The 15,417-nt window shown below is 36.2% G+C and overlaps 1 protein-coding gene across 7 annotated transcripts in view; it reads left to right on the top strand.

Moving 5' to 3' along the window:
• The window catches only part of LOC105499852 (putative zinc finger protein 705G), a 30,964-nt gene extending 16,154 nt beyond the window's left edge, over positions 1-14,810 (top strand). For 3 of the 7 annotated variants that reach the window (XM_011772665.2, XM_011772664.3, XM_011772663.2), the window contains exons 4-7: positions 386-512; positions 1,540-1,632; positions 2,124-2,204; positions 13,050-13,546. In XM_011772665.2, the coding sequence (XP_011770967.2) occupies positions 386-512; positions 1,540-1,632; positions 2,124-2,204; positions 13,050-13,111 (363 nt within the window). In that variant the 3' untranslated portion in view covers positions 13,112-13,546. Of the gene's footprint in view, positions 1-385; positions 513-1,539; positions 1,633-2,123; positions 2,205-2,671; positions 2,864-13,049; positions 13,548-14,679 lie in introns of those variants that run through there. The other 4 variants (XR_011607276.1, XM_071068660.1, XM_071068661.1 and 1 more) reach the window with 4 other exon arrangements.
• Positions 14,811-15,417: the final 607 nt, after the last annotated feature.

Genomic DNA, 15,417 nt, shown 5'->3' with positions numbered 1-15,417 from the left:
TGCCTTGTGATTATTCTGTAAGTTACTTGAAATTGATGGGAAAGGAGTTGCAGTTATGAATTTTCAAGTGAAAATTTTATAATTACTTTTTGGAAGTCAAAATTACCAGTTTGTTGAACAATTTACAAGTTATATTATGCTACAACTCATGTTATATACCTTTACAATAAACTTTTATGAATTTAGATCATTTGTCTCTGAGAATGTATTTAAAAGGTAAAGATGCTAGCTCAGTACCGAGAATGAACTGGCTGGAGCTCAAATTGTGCTTTGATATTTCCATAGACCTAGTTACTTCCTCTTCTTCAGTGCTGTCATCTCAACTGTCCTCCTCTGGACTTTGGCAAAGATTAATTTGTTTAAATCTGAATGTCTGATATTTTAGGAATCGTTGACATTTGAAGACATAGCTGTAGACTTCACCCAGGAAGAAGGGGCCTTGCTAAACACATCACAGAAGAAGCTGTACAAAGATGTGATGCTGGAAATTACCAGTCATCTGGTCAGCACTGGTGAGTCCGCCTACATTTATGTATGTCTCTTTATATATGTGTGTATTCATTCAGCAAGAATCTAAAACATCTTTGGCCATGCACCTTCAATCTCTGCCATGATTCTTTCATAGCCCTTATAATTACATGAAATTTTAATTTAATTAATTAATATATTTTAATACAAGGTCTCATTCTGTTCCCCCAGGCTGGAATGTAATGATATAATCTTGGGTCACTACAGCGACCCTTTTACCTCAGCCTCCTGAGTAGCTGGGATTACAGGCACATCCCACACTCCATTGACTAAATTATTTTATTTTCTATAGCGATAAGGTCTCACTGTGTTGCCTAGGCTTGTCTCAAACTCCTGAGCTCAAGGGATCCTCCTTCCTTGGCCTCCCAAATTCCTGGGATTACAGACATAAGCCACTGTGCTTGGTCTGAAAGAATTATTTTTCTTTCCATTTTACTTACTTACCTATGATTTTTCACCCTGCTACAATATAATCTTGAACATGATTTTCTGTACTTTTTGCTACTTAATCTCCATTGGAGGAGATCTGGAAAGTTCATGAATATTTTTGAGTGCATAAATAAGTAATAAATAGTTTACATAACTTCTATGTAACGCTTCTGTTCTAGCCACTATTCTAAGGCTTGAAACCAGATGAATGAAACCAATGGGCATATTCTTATACATATAGAACATACGTCTTTTGTGAAACTTTATGATTATGTGCTTCTGTCTGAAAATATTTACCCCACTTTGGAGACATTTGTTTCTCTCATTTAGGTAAGACCAATGCTTCTGCATTCTGTCCTCAAACTTGGGCATAGGCATCAGCATCTGTAGTTCCTCACTGTTTTGGGGCACACAACCTGAATTTTTAAAATCTCATGACAGACCTTTCTTTCTTCAAGGTGTTGTTAACTTGGCTAAACTTTATTTCGGCTATTCCTTTGTTGTAGCCTGGCCTACACTTGGTGAAAATGCATGCTTATTAGCACATAATTTAAAATCTGTATGCCTTTTTACCATGAACAGGGTATCCACTCCACAAATTAGGTGTGATTTTCCAACCAGAGCAAGGAAAGGAGCTATGGAAAGAAAGAACATTTTTCCAAGACCTGAGAACAAGTAAGCAGCAAAAACCTGTGCTTCAATGAGGAGGTGCCTGATCAGTGATTTTTTGAAATATCAAAAATTTTGAAGATCTTAAGTGAGTGATATTTTCTAAAATAAAGATGAAGAAAGTGGCACAAAATCACTCAGATGTCATTACTGGCATACATCAACTGTTAGTAATGTGTCCTACTACCATTATCTTAGTTTAGAATAAAGGATATTTATGCTCTTGAAGTTAAACTTTCACATAGTGATTCTTGTCCTGATACACCGTTTTGAAAATTTTCCATTTATCTCATCTCCATTTTACTTTATTCATATTATAGTTTTTCTAATTGTCAGTTCTTTATAAATGTATCTTTACTATTTAGAGTATTCCATTCTTTGACACATTAGCTCAATTTATGTATATATTTTTAAAACACACTAAATGAGCCTTGGTTATTTTCAACATTTTTAATCCCTTAATATCACTCTAACATATATTTTCTCAATTATTTTAGGTGGAGAAAGTGCACTTGAAAGCCAAATGACATCCACGCATCATGTCAGCAGGAGAGGCACAACTGTCATCATCCTAATGGGTAGGTATCATGTGTATGAATACTGGTTATGCAAATTAGAGATGTAGGAATAGGATAAGTTAGTAACTGAGAACAACCACCTGATTGCAATTAATATATTATTAACAGTTCTGAGCAAAATGTTTGGACAGTTTAAATTTAGTGAAGAAATTAATCTTAGCTTAAAATCTTAGCTTAAAACCTGAGATCTTTAAAAATGAAACAAAAACATATGAGAAAAATTGTTTATGCCCTATTTTTTGAAAAACAATCTCTTCACAATTGATCTGATTATTCTATGATTGAAATTCTAGAGAATGCAAAGAAAAAATATTTGTATGTGCTGAGAAGTAATACTTTATGTGTATTCAATTTACAATGAAAACATTTTAACTGGATGATTAACTAGATTTCATATGTAAATAAAATAATGTATGGATGTATGTGTACAAAGCATTGATAGTCTTTTTTGTCCTTCCCAAAATCAGAAATCTCATTCTTAAGAGGATCTTCTTGAATTTCATGGTTTGGCAGAAGATTTCACTAATAACTCAGTAGTGACTCTTCAATATTTGTTAACTCACACACAAAAGTAATCCTATGCCAGCAAGCAATGTGAAAAATCCTTTAGTGACCAGTCAAGCATCAGTCAACATAAACAAATTCATACTGGAGGTAAATCATATGAGTGTCTTCTATGTAGGAAATTCTTCAGTAATTGCTCTAACTGTAGACAATATGAAAGAATTCACAGTGGAGAGAAACCATATGAATGCCACGTATGTGGGAAAGCTTTCATTTAGTGTTCTCATCTTGGACAACATGAAATAATTCACAGTGGAGAGAAACCATATGAATGCCACGTATTTGGGGAAGCCTTCCTCCAGTGTTCTCATCTTAGACAATATGAAAGAATTCACAGTGGAGAGAAACCATATGAATGTCACATATATGGAAAATCCTTCAGTCAAAGAGTTGTCCTTAGAGAACATGAGAGAGCTCACACTGGAGAGAAACCATATGAATGCCACATATGTGGGAAAGCCCTTCATCAATATTCTCACTTTAGAAGGCATGAGAAAAGTCACAGGAGAGAGAAACCATATAAATGCCATTATTGTGGGAAATTTTTTACTGAAAGCTCTGGCCTTAGATGACATAAGAGACCTCACACTTCAGAGAAACCGTATGAATGTTGTGCATGTGAGAAAGCCTTCGGTCAATGTTCTTACCCTAGACAACATCAGAAAACTCACACTGGAGAGAAACAATATAAATGTCATTTTTGTGGGAAATCCTTCATTGAAAGTTCTGTGCTTAAACAACAAGAGAGGATTCACACTGGAGAGAAACCATATGAGTGAAATATATGTGGGGAAACCTTTATTCAAACATCTATTATTAAGCGACATGAGAGAACTCACACTGGAGAGAAACCATATGAATGTCATTTATGTGGGAAAGCCTTCAGTCAAAGTTATGTTCTTAGAATGCATGAGAAAACTCACACTGGAGGGCAGTGATAAAAATGTCTTCTGTCTCAAGTCCTTCAGTCACCATTCCTCCCTTAGACAACACGATGGAACTGTACACCAGAGAGACAATTAGAAATGTCTTTAGGAAATATTTGGACCATGGATGACAAAGCATTAGAAATGTAATTAATGTGGGACTAGGTATGGTGGCTTATGCTTGTAATCCCAGCACTTTAGGAGGATGATGCAGGAAGATCACTTGAGATCAGGAGTTTGAGATCAACCTAGACAATGTAGCAAGACCCAGTTTATAAATATTTACAAAAATAGCCAGGTTTGATGGCATGTACCTGTAGTCTGAAGTACTCAGGAGTCTGGGGCATGAGAATTGCTATAACCCAGGAATTTCAGGCTGCAGTGAGTTATGATTGCACCAGTGCACTGTAGCCTGGGTGACAGAGTGAGTCCCTATCTCTAAAAAACATTAATGTGGAAGATAATTCAGCCATAGTTTTAATATGTAAACACACTAGCCAACTACACAATAAAAAAAGCAATCGATTAGGAAAACTCCTCACTCATTACTCAGTTGAGCTAAAATATTTATATGGAAAATAATCCATATGTATGATATCCGTGTACCAAAGCTTTTACTAAGTGGTCTGATCACAAATGACAATGAGAGAATAAAAACAATGAATGTAAGTCTTTAGCAACCAATCAAAACGTTAAATGCAATAGAGGACTCGTGCAGAGGAATATTCCTAATTCTATAATCACTGTGAAAGTGCCTTTATTCATAATCTATTGTTAAGCAACATGGCACGACCCCTATATTTAGAATAACTTTAAACAAACATTTGGCAGGCACCAACCTTGATGTACACAAGAAAACTCATTGAAGGAATAACCTGTTAAACAGTAAGTGAGGAAGTCTTTTATATGATGAGAAACCTCTGATGAACACCAAATATTTTACAATGGAGAAGTTATTAGTGAAAACAATGAGAAATTCTTTATTTGTGGAGTTACAGTTATGGCAATGTGAAAATCCACACTACCAATACTGTCTCAGTGTCAAGAATGAGGGAAAGTTGAATAATATTTATTTTTAGTTAATCTTAAAGTTCTGAAACCTTCTATTAGATTTCATACCAGACAACTGACATTAGGAAAAACAATGAAAAAAAAATCCATGTTAGGTATGTCCCTCTCCTGCTCCCGTGTGTGTGTGTGTGTGTGTGTGTGTGTGTGTGTGTAAAACACTAAAACATTTTGTACACCACATACTTTGTACCTTGGTTATGTAGAGGTGGTATCTAGGGTATATTCATATATTCAAACTCATCAAGATATATAGAAAGATTAAATGTGTTCAATTTTTGTACACCTGTTACATCACAATAAAGGTTAAAAAATAAAATTGACTTTGGAATAAAACTCATAATGAATAAAATTAACACAATTCAGCAAATCAGAACTTTTAGAATGATGAAAAATTTCATAAATTTTTCACTGATAATGAAAAATAATTATGACATTTGAGAATGAGGTGATCTGAGAATGTTGAATGCAGAATTAAAATGAACTACTTTAAGCTTTCCAATAGACTAATACAAGTCTTTATAGAGGAAAACCTTTTGCTGAAAATTCTAATCAATGAAGTTCTAGTTTAATTTATGCAATTTTAAACATATAAACTTGTATTTTCTCTCCTTGGTATGGGAGAAGAGATTTATCCCTGTACTCTGAGTCTCCCTGTTTTCCAACAGACCTCATTGCTTTCCATACAGCTTAGCTTCACTCATTCTAACTTCTCACAAAATCCAGCTGTGTCTATTTCAAGGAGCCCACTCCTGTGATAACTGACTTCACTTGCACAATAACTTCTTTAATCCACTTATGAGGGCAGATTCCTCTTGACATAATTACCTCTTAAATGTTCCACCTCTTACTGTCATCACAATGACAAATACATTTTAACATGAGTTTCTAAGGGGACACTTAAGCCACAAAGCACAATTCTTTGCTACAAGTAAACATTGTTGTAGAACATAGACAGGCCTAGGAGAAGGTCTAAGAGACTCACTCAAGTTTGGCCAAGCAAATAATATTTGTCACTTGTCATTTCATTGTCTGTGTTTCCTCAGGGGCAGTGTCTGTGAATTTTCTTTTCCTTTTGAGAATACTTTTCATTTGTGTTCCCTGAATGCTTCATATACTTTTTTGAATATTGGATATTTTGAATTATTATAAATGGGGTTTATCTGGAAAAATACCCCTACTCTCCTAGGAATTGTTGTTGCTGATTTTTGTGGGTTGTACTCATTTATTTAGTAATTCACTGTGTGTTTGTTGTTGGGAAAGTTAAAACAACAGAATACTTTTTTTTTCCTCAGCAGTTTCTTCATTAAGTATTATCCTAGTTTTTTAAAAATATATTTTATAATTTAAAAAACTTGATTCTGATTGTTTCTGACATCTCGATCATTGCTTTAGTTGAGCAAAATGGTTTTGAGGTTCCTTACAGTAACATTTTTGGTGACATCATTCCCCTCAGTATAATTTTGCATACAGCCATTTCAAAGGTGATATTATTATGTTTCCAACCCCCTTACAGTTTATGACTATTTACTATGATAATATATACTTTGATCTAAAAAGTCAAACATTTTCCATTTCTTTTTTATTTTCAAATTTGAAATACCTATGTATATATCAACATTGTTTAAAGTTATTTATTTTTCTTTGTTTTCAGCAAGAGGATAGGACTTCTAATTAGCACGAATCTAATAAAATATTTTATGTGAGATCTTTTGATTTTTCCACATTGTTCAAAATACACCACAGTGATTGGAAGCGTAAAAATTTGTCATCTGTTAGTAGGGAGATGCTTTTGATTTCAGCATAGTGTGTTACTTTATTATTTATGTTTACCATATTTAGCATATAACATAATGTATATGTGTTATATGCACAAACTATGATGCATATAGTTAATCTGATAAGTATTGTTAATTTGTTTAGGATATACCCTGATTGCATTTTACTTGATGCCCATTAATTATTCTTGAGCATTTATAAGGTGTTTTTGAGAAAAGACATGAGGATATTCCATCTCCTCATTGATTTCAGAAAAATTGGGTGTCACTGCACAATATTTTTACAGCATATTATATTTGAATTCAAAGAAGACATTTTGCATATTAAGTAAAATTTTAAGCTTAGCAAAGAAATGTTTGCATAATCATGGGGAGCAGGAAGGGTAATGGCCTCTGTCCTTTTCTATACCTGCCATGATTGCTCCATTTGCGTGTCTCAGGTTACATGTGCACTTAAGTCACTGTCACCTTTTTACAGTCTATTAAAAATATCCTAACCTATATTCAGTTTTTTCCATTTACATCAACACAGTTAATAAATATTCTACTTTATGGCATACTTTATAAGCTTATACATTTGTTCATGATTATCTACTTCTGTGCAACCAAAAAGTATAAAATATATTTTACTTTGTTTATTTTTCATGGCATTTCAGGTTCAACATGATTTTCCCAGTCAAATGCACAACACCATTTAAATATTATTGATAGCACATGGATACCTTTTTTATCATTAGCTATATTATTATCTATATTGACATCAAGCCCCACAAGGTCAACTTAATGTATAGATGTCCTTAGCATTGGGTTTAAACACTTTGTACCACTCTGAGTGGTGTTTTTTTTTTTTTTTTTCAGAAAACAGGAAGATCTAAAATTACTCATTCCATTTTTAAACGTATTTGTCATTCTCTGAAAAAAAATCACCTATGAAACTATCAGTTTGAATATATTTTAAAACTGTTTTTGGTTGAACGCGGTGGCTCGTGCCTGTAATCTTAGCACTTTGGGAGGCCGAGGCTGCTGGATTGCCTGAGCTCAGGAGTTCAAGACCAGCCTGAGCAACAGGGCTGAAACCTCGTCTGTACTAAAATACAAAAATATTAGCTGGGCATGGTGGTGTGTACCTATAGTCCCAGCTACCCAGGAGGCTGAAGCAGGAGAATTCCTTGAACCCAGGAGGCAGAGGTTGAATTGAGCCAAGATTGCACCACTGCACTCCAGCCTGGACAACAGAGTGAGATTCTGTCTCCAAAAAAAACCCCAAAAAACAAAAAACTGTTTTTAAGTAAATATTATCATAAACATCAAAGACAAGAACTCTGGAGAAAGTAAGGCAGTCACCGAGTCAACTCACCATTACAGTTATTTATTAAGTAGTCTTTTGAAAATGTTCAGCCAAGATGTGATAAAGAATCTCTAAATTCTGAATGTTGTCCCTGATTCAGGGAGACCAGCTTTTGTAGAGTGGACACATGGACTCAACCATACCAGAACAACAACAACAAATTTTATATGCATATATATATGTATCTCACAAGTGTATGTAAATGGATTATTTTATTTAAAATATGCAATATAGGCAACTATTTGAAAGCATATTATTTGTAATATTCACTAGTTCATGTGATAAATACATCTGTTTAAAAAATGAAAAAAGACAAGTAAACAATGTGAACTATAACTAATTAATAGGACTAATTACTCATATATGTGTTAGAAATATATAACTAGTTATTATTATACTTTAAGTTCTAGGGTACATATGAACAACGTGTAGGTTTGTTACATATGTATACGTGTGCCATATTGGGGTGCTGCACCCATTAACTCGTCATTTACATTAGGTATATCTCCTAATACTATCCCTCCCCCTCCACCCACCCCACAACAGGCCCCGGTATGTGATGTTCCCCTTCCTGTGTCCAGCTGTTCTCATTGTTCAATTTCCACCTGTGAGTGAGAACATGCGGTGTTTGGTTTTCTGTCCTTGCGATAGTTGGCTGAGAATGATGGTTTCCAGCTTCATCCATTTCACTACAAAGGACATGAACTCATCCTTTTTTATGGCTGCACAGTATTCCATGGTGTATATGTGCCACATTTTCTTAATCCAGTCTATCATTGATGGGCATTTGGGTTGGTTCCAAGTCTTTGCTATTGTGCATAGTGCCACAATAAACATACGTTTGCATGTGTCTTTATAGCAGCATGATTTATAATCCTTTGGGTATATACCCAGTAATGGGATGGCTGGGTCAAATGGTATTTCTAGTTCTAGATCCTTGAGGAATCGCCACACTGTCTTCCATAATGGTTGAACTAGTTTACAGTCCCACCAACAGTGTAAAAGTGTTCCTATTTCTCCACATCCTCTCCAGCACCTGTTGTTTCCTGACTTTTTAATGATCGCCATTCTAACTGGCATGAGATGGTATCTCACTGTGGTTTTGATTTGCATTTCTCTGATGGCCAGTGATGATGAGCATTTTTTCATGTGTCTGTTGGCTGCATAAATGTCTTTTGAGAAGTGTCTGTTCATATCCTTCGCCCAATTTTTGATGGGGTTGTTTGGTTTTTTCTTGTAAATTTGTTTAAGTTCTTTATAGATTCTGGGTATTAGCCCTTTGTCAGATGGGTAGATGCAAAAATTTTCTCCCATTCTGTAGGTTGCCTGTTCACTCTGATGGTAGTTTGTTTTGATGTACAGAAGATCTTTAGTTTAATTAGATCCCATTTGTCAGTTTTGGCTTTTGTTGTCATTGCTTTTGGTGTTTTAGACATGAAGTCCTTGCCCACGCCTATGTCCTGAATGGTATTGCCTAGGTTTTCTTGTAGGGTTTTTATGGTTTTAGGTCTAACATTTGAGTCTCTAATCCATTTTGAATTAATTTTTGTATAAGGTGTAAGGAAGGGATCCAGTTTCAGCTTTCTACTTATGGTTAGCCAGCCCCATTTATTAAATAGGGAAGCCTTTCCCCGTTTCTTGTTTTTGTCAGGTTTGTCAAAGATGAGATGGTTTTAGATGTGTGGTATTATTTCTGAGGGCTCTGTTCTGTTCCATTGATCTATATCTCTGTTTTGGTACCAGTACCATGCTGTTTTGGTTACTGTAGCCTTGTAGTATAGTTTGAAGTCAGGTAGCATGATGCCTCCAGCTTTGTTCTTTTGACTTAGGATTGTCTTGGCAATGCGGGCTTTTTTTTTGGTTCCATATGAACTTTAATGTTTTCCAGTTCTGTGAAGAAAGTCATTGGTAGCTTGATGGGGATGGCATTGAATCTATAAATTACCTTGGGCAGTATGGTCATTTTCACGATGTTGATTCTTCCTATCCATGAGAATGGAATGTTCTTCCATTTGTTTGTGTCCTCTTTTATTTCATTGAGCAGTGGTTTGTAGTACTCCTTGAAGAGGTCCTTCACATTCCTTGTAAGTTGGATTCCTAGGTATCTTATTCTCTTTGAAGCAATTGTGAATGGGACTTCACTCATGATTTGACTCTCTGTTTGTCTGTTATTGGTGTATAGGAATGCTTGTGATTTTTGCACATCGATTTTGTATCCTGAGACTTTGCTGAAGTTGCTTATCAGCTTAAGGAGATTTTGGGCTGAGACGATGGGGTTTTCTAAATGTACAATCATGTCATCTGCAATCAGGGACAAAAATATAATTATGTTTTAATACACATTTTTATTTTATAACAATTATATTTAGAATAATTAGCAGAAAATTTGTGAACATTATGCAAAGACTTCCCATAAACTCCATACTCTGTTTTCCGTTTCATTACTATTATACATTACTGTGACATATTTGTCAAAATTTATGTACAAATATTGATTTATTACTGTGAACTAAAATTCAATTTTTACTCAGATTGCACTGGGTTAACCTTCACTGTTCCAGAATTTCATTCATCATGTTACATCACATTTAATCTCATGACTCTTCATGCTTTTCTTGACTGTGACATTTTCTCAGACTTTTCTTGTTTTTGATGAACTCTATAGTTTTGAGGTTTTCCAGTCAAGTTCATCTGATATCTTTTTAATTAGGGAGTTTGCATTTTTAAGAGGAAAATCACAGAGATAAATTAATTTCCTCAGTTCACCTGAAAGCGTACATGCGCTCAAGATGACTTATAACTATTGATATGAACAAAAAATGACTGCCTGATGTAGTGTTAGTGATATTTCTCCACTGTGAATTTAGTCATTTTCTCCTGTCTGTATTGACTCTATTCTTCAAAAGAAAATCACTATGTGCAGCTCAAAGATAAGGAACTGGAACTTGTGATTCATCTCCTTGATGGCTGAGTACTTAAAGCAATTATTTGGAATTTTTCTGCATGAGAAATTGTTATTTTTTCCTATTCATTTTGTGTTCAATAATTTATTCATCTAAGTATCAACTCATGTATATTTCTTTTGGAGATTAAGTTATAATCAAATTCCAGTTTGTTTGCTTAAAATATTCTAACATCAGCCATTGGTAGGTCTGTTTTTTTGTGCCTGCTTTCCTTTTTTCAGAATCCCATCTTAGTTTTTTGTTTGTTTTTGCACTACATCCTTTTTGAAAATTTAGATTCTGCAGGATGTTTTTGTGCATTTTTTGCACCAGTTCTAATATCAGCTATTTCTCCAAAGAGCCCTGTTTCATTCTCTTAGATACTGGTATTAAAAAAAAACAGATTATGGAATTAAATTGCACATTGCTGTTTCCCAGCTCTCTAAATTGATCATGTAAGAGAATATATGTATGTGGAGTAAGTTCAGTATATGAATCTAACTACAGACATTTGCTTAATAGTAATATCTGCATGTGTACTACGCTAAACATCAGTTCATCGTGGTGCATCCAGCTCTAATTCATTACTACCCACACTATTCTAGTCTTTTTTTAATTGCCTATCTGTACTTTAACTTTATTTATCTGTAAATTCCCAAAGGCAGTGAGATATCTGGGCCATACTATCTGCCATGCTTTTTTATGATTTGCTCAATTCCAGTGTACATATATAGTGGTTTCAGAATTATTAACTAGTATTCCCGTAGGAAAGAACTTTATCAAACAGAGCATACTATTTGTTCCTTTTTCTTCTGGTTTTAAAGATTTCACTCATTCCAAAGACATTTTGACCAATCCCTTTCCCATCAACCACCTGCAGTCTGTTGGTTCCATATTTTTTAACAAAATTAATGTTTTGGTAACATCTTCATTCCATCCTTGGATCTCCTTACCTCCAAAACATTTTCAAGCTTGTATTTATTAAGACTCACTATTGTACTGTGAATTGTGTGGGATTTGACAAATGAAGAGTACCAGGTATCTATAATTAAAGTATCACATCAAATATTTTGCTTATTCAATCTCCTCTTCCTCCCATAGTCCTGTAGAAACCACTGTTCTGTTTGTCACTTTAATAGTTTTGATTATTCCTTAATCAAAGGAATAATCAAAGGTTTGTCCCCAGTGAGTTCTCTCCACTGAGTTTTCCTTCAGTCAATGTTCTGCCATTAGACATGAGAAAAGTAACAATGGAAAGAAACTTTAAGGATGTTGTCTATGGGTTACATCCTTCAGTCGATGTACTATCCTTATACTAGGGAGAAAATTAGTATCATCTGAAAATATTCTGCCCTTAGATGACATGATACTATAAATGGAATGAATGTGAAGAGACGTTGGCCATCTATTTAACAACTAAACACACCAGAGGGCTCACACATTGAATAAACATGGTAACCAATATAGAAAATAATTCCGTTATCCTTATTCCTCAGTCTACATGAGTGAATTTATATAGAAGAGAAGCTATATGTATGCCATCTACATAGCAAAGACTTATCTGAATATAAATCACATGAGAATGAAAACTGTCAATATAATAAGTATTTTGCAAAAGCCCTAGCTTAAAACACACAGGATTTGCAGGGTAGAGAATTCTTAGCTCTGTAAGGAATTTGGGACTCCAATCGAGAGAAACCTTGGTCTCTATTCACTGTGAACCAACATTCAGCCGGGTGCCACCCTTTGTATGTTAAAAAATAAATCAGTAAAAAATACCTTCTTGAGAAGGAAATAGGAAAGGAAAGTCTTCACAAGGACAACCGATCATCTTGTGGATTACCAAATACTGCAGATTTCAGGTCAGAACACTGAGTCGTGGAGAACAAAAAAAGAAAACTAACATACAATTGGGCAAATAATTCATAATTTAGAGAATGTGTCTATTCATTAAAATGTGAAATGTATAATAGTTATATGACCTGGGAATTTTGAATACAAAATTATGTAAACAACTTTATTATTTTTAATAGAAAAATACTTGCAAATATTGAAACATTAAAACCTGTTGCTGAAAAACCTAATAGTTGTTAAAGTTGTAGTTTTGTTTATGCAGGTCTGGCACATAGATTTGCATAAGCTATCCTTGGCATGTGAATAGAGATTTCAACCTTCTGTTCCCATTTCCCCATCTTCAACAGCCTTTTTTCTTTCCACAGCCAAACTCCCTTCATTCCAACTTCCACCAAAACCACTTATCTGGATCCCTCCCTGGAGTTGACACAACACGGATCTTCAGCCCCACGTGCCAGGTTTCTCGGTGATCCATTACACAGATTGAGCAGGGGAAATGGGGGCAGTATCAAAAACACCCAGTATAAACCATTGAATTACTCCAGCCCTTGTCTCTGCCCATGAACAACTCCCTGGGGCCAGAGAATTAGGCATCCCTGCTCGTCTTTCCCTCAGAAAGCCCTTGGGACATTCTCCTTGAAGCTCCCCTAAATGGGAGTAGAAGTTCATCTCCTGACATTCCACGTTTTATTCATGTGAGTCCTGAGTTATGACACAGAGGACACAGTTGTGCTCCCCTTACTGTGGCCTAGCAGGTAAAGCACCTTAACCTCTCAGCCACCATGCAAACCCTTCTGCAATGTACTTTTCTGCAAGCAAAATAAAAGTTCTGACCAAATAGGCATCCTCTGATTTGACTCTAGAACTTGGAAATGCATTGGCTTTCAGCAAACTTCAGTATTGAATGTAAACTTCAAGGAGAAATGGTCCCAGGAAATAAATTGGGATGACATTGAGCTTTTAGCAAACTGCGAAATCCTGAAACCATGGACCTTAATGAAGTCAATTAAATGGGCTAATTCATGGGTGAAAGTGCTACATCATAAAACTAAATATTCTCCACACGTGATTCTACAGTGAAGCCAGGGTTTATGTCAAGTACTGTGTGAGGATGAGGAGACACCAAGCCTGTGGCAATCTGCTTGGCAGGCAATCTGGTCCAGGCAGGGCCCACATTATTGTTCACAGTTTAACCTATTTAATTAAATACATAATTTTCCCCCAAATCGTATATGACATAAGCTGTAGTCCTGAGCCACATTAAGATGTACTATTTATGCGGTAAAATTGTATGGGATTTGACAAATGCATAGCGGCAGGTTTCCAGCATTAAACTATCACAGCACCCTTCTATTATTCAAGCTCCTCTTCCATCCACATACAGGGAATCAATCGCCTTTTGTATATGGTCCTTTGACGTTGCTTCTTTATTTCAATTATCTTCCATCAAAGCAAGTGATACCGTGCTCTATTTTCATTTGATCTTCCAAAAGAAACACACTGAATAATCTAAACCAGAATTTCAGCCATTCGGAGACTTAGGCCCACCGCTAAGCAGTAAAGGCCAAGCCACCTGCGCTGCAACACCACGACCGGCAGAAGGCTCGGGAACACGCCTTCCGCCCTGCGGGGCGCATGCGCTTTCTGCCTGCCGAGAGGGGGCTGGGTCTCCAGGAAGTACCTCAGCTTCCTTTCCTCTGGTCAGGGAGGAGGCGCCGCCCTGGCTTTGGGGCAACTTAGGCAATGTCCATTGTGAGGAAAACTTCCTGTCCGCAGTCCTAACTGCTGAGAAGGGAGATTCCCTGGACAGTCTCCTGGATATTTTTCTGAAACAGCAATAAAGACTTCATTTTCTGGGCTGTTGCCACATGTTTTATTCTGTACTTCGTTGGGATATTTTAACATAATTTTACAAATGTATAAATTTGGAGTTGGGGAGGGCTTTCTGATAAATAGAAGCAGGCTGTAACATGTCCTCCATGTGACCTCATTCAGGATTGATTGTGAGAAGAAACAAGAAGAATTTTGAGGAAAATCTACAGAATACAGGGACCCTGCAGAGGAAGGAGTCTGGCCAGGTCAGGGCCACAGTCTCAGTGCAGCCCATGGTGTGTCCGGAATTGGTGGGTTCTTGGTCTTGCTGACTTCAAGAATAAAGCTGGGACCCTCGCAGTGTTACAGTTCTTAAAGACGGTGTGTAGGGAGTTTGTTCCTTCTTCCCGGTGGGTTCGTGGTCTTACTGGCTTCAGGAGTGAAGTTGCGAACCCTTGTGGTGAGTGTTACAGCTTTTAAAGGCAGCATGGACCCAAGAGTGAGCAGCAGCAAGATTTATTGCAAAGAGTAAAAGAATAAAGCTTCCACTGTGCCGAAGGGGACCCCAGCAGGTTGCTACTGTTGGCTGGGACAGCCTGCTTTTATTCCCTTATGGGACCCCACCTACATCCTGCTGATTGGTCTATTTTACAGAGAGCTGATTGTTCCATTTTACAGAGAGCTGATTGGTCCATTTTGACAGAGTGCTGATTGGTGTGTTTACAATCCTTGACCTAGACACGGAGTAACAGAGTGCTAGACAGAAAAGTTCTCCAAGTCCTCACTAGGTTAGCTAGATACAGAATACCAATTGGTGTATTTACAAACCCTGAGCTAGACACAGAGTGCTGATTGGTGCGTTTACACTCCTTGAGCTAGACACAGAGTGCTGATTGGTGCGTTTACAATCCTTGAGCTAGA

This window comes from Macaca nemestrina, chromosome 8 (genome assembly GCF_043159975.1).
Source record: "Macaca nemestrina isolate mMacNem1 chromosome 8, mMacNem.hap1, whole genome shotgun sequence".
NCBI lineage: Eukaryota > Metazoa > Chordata > Mammalia > Primates > Cercopithecidae > Macaca > Macaca nemestrina.
This window is presented reverse-complemented; position numbering and strand designations above follow the sequence as displayed.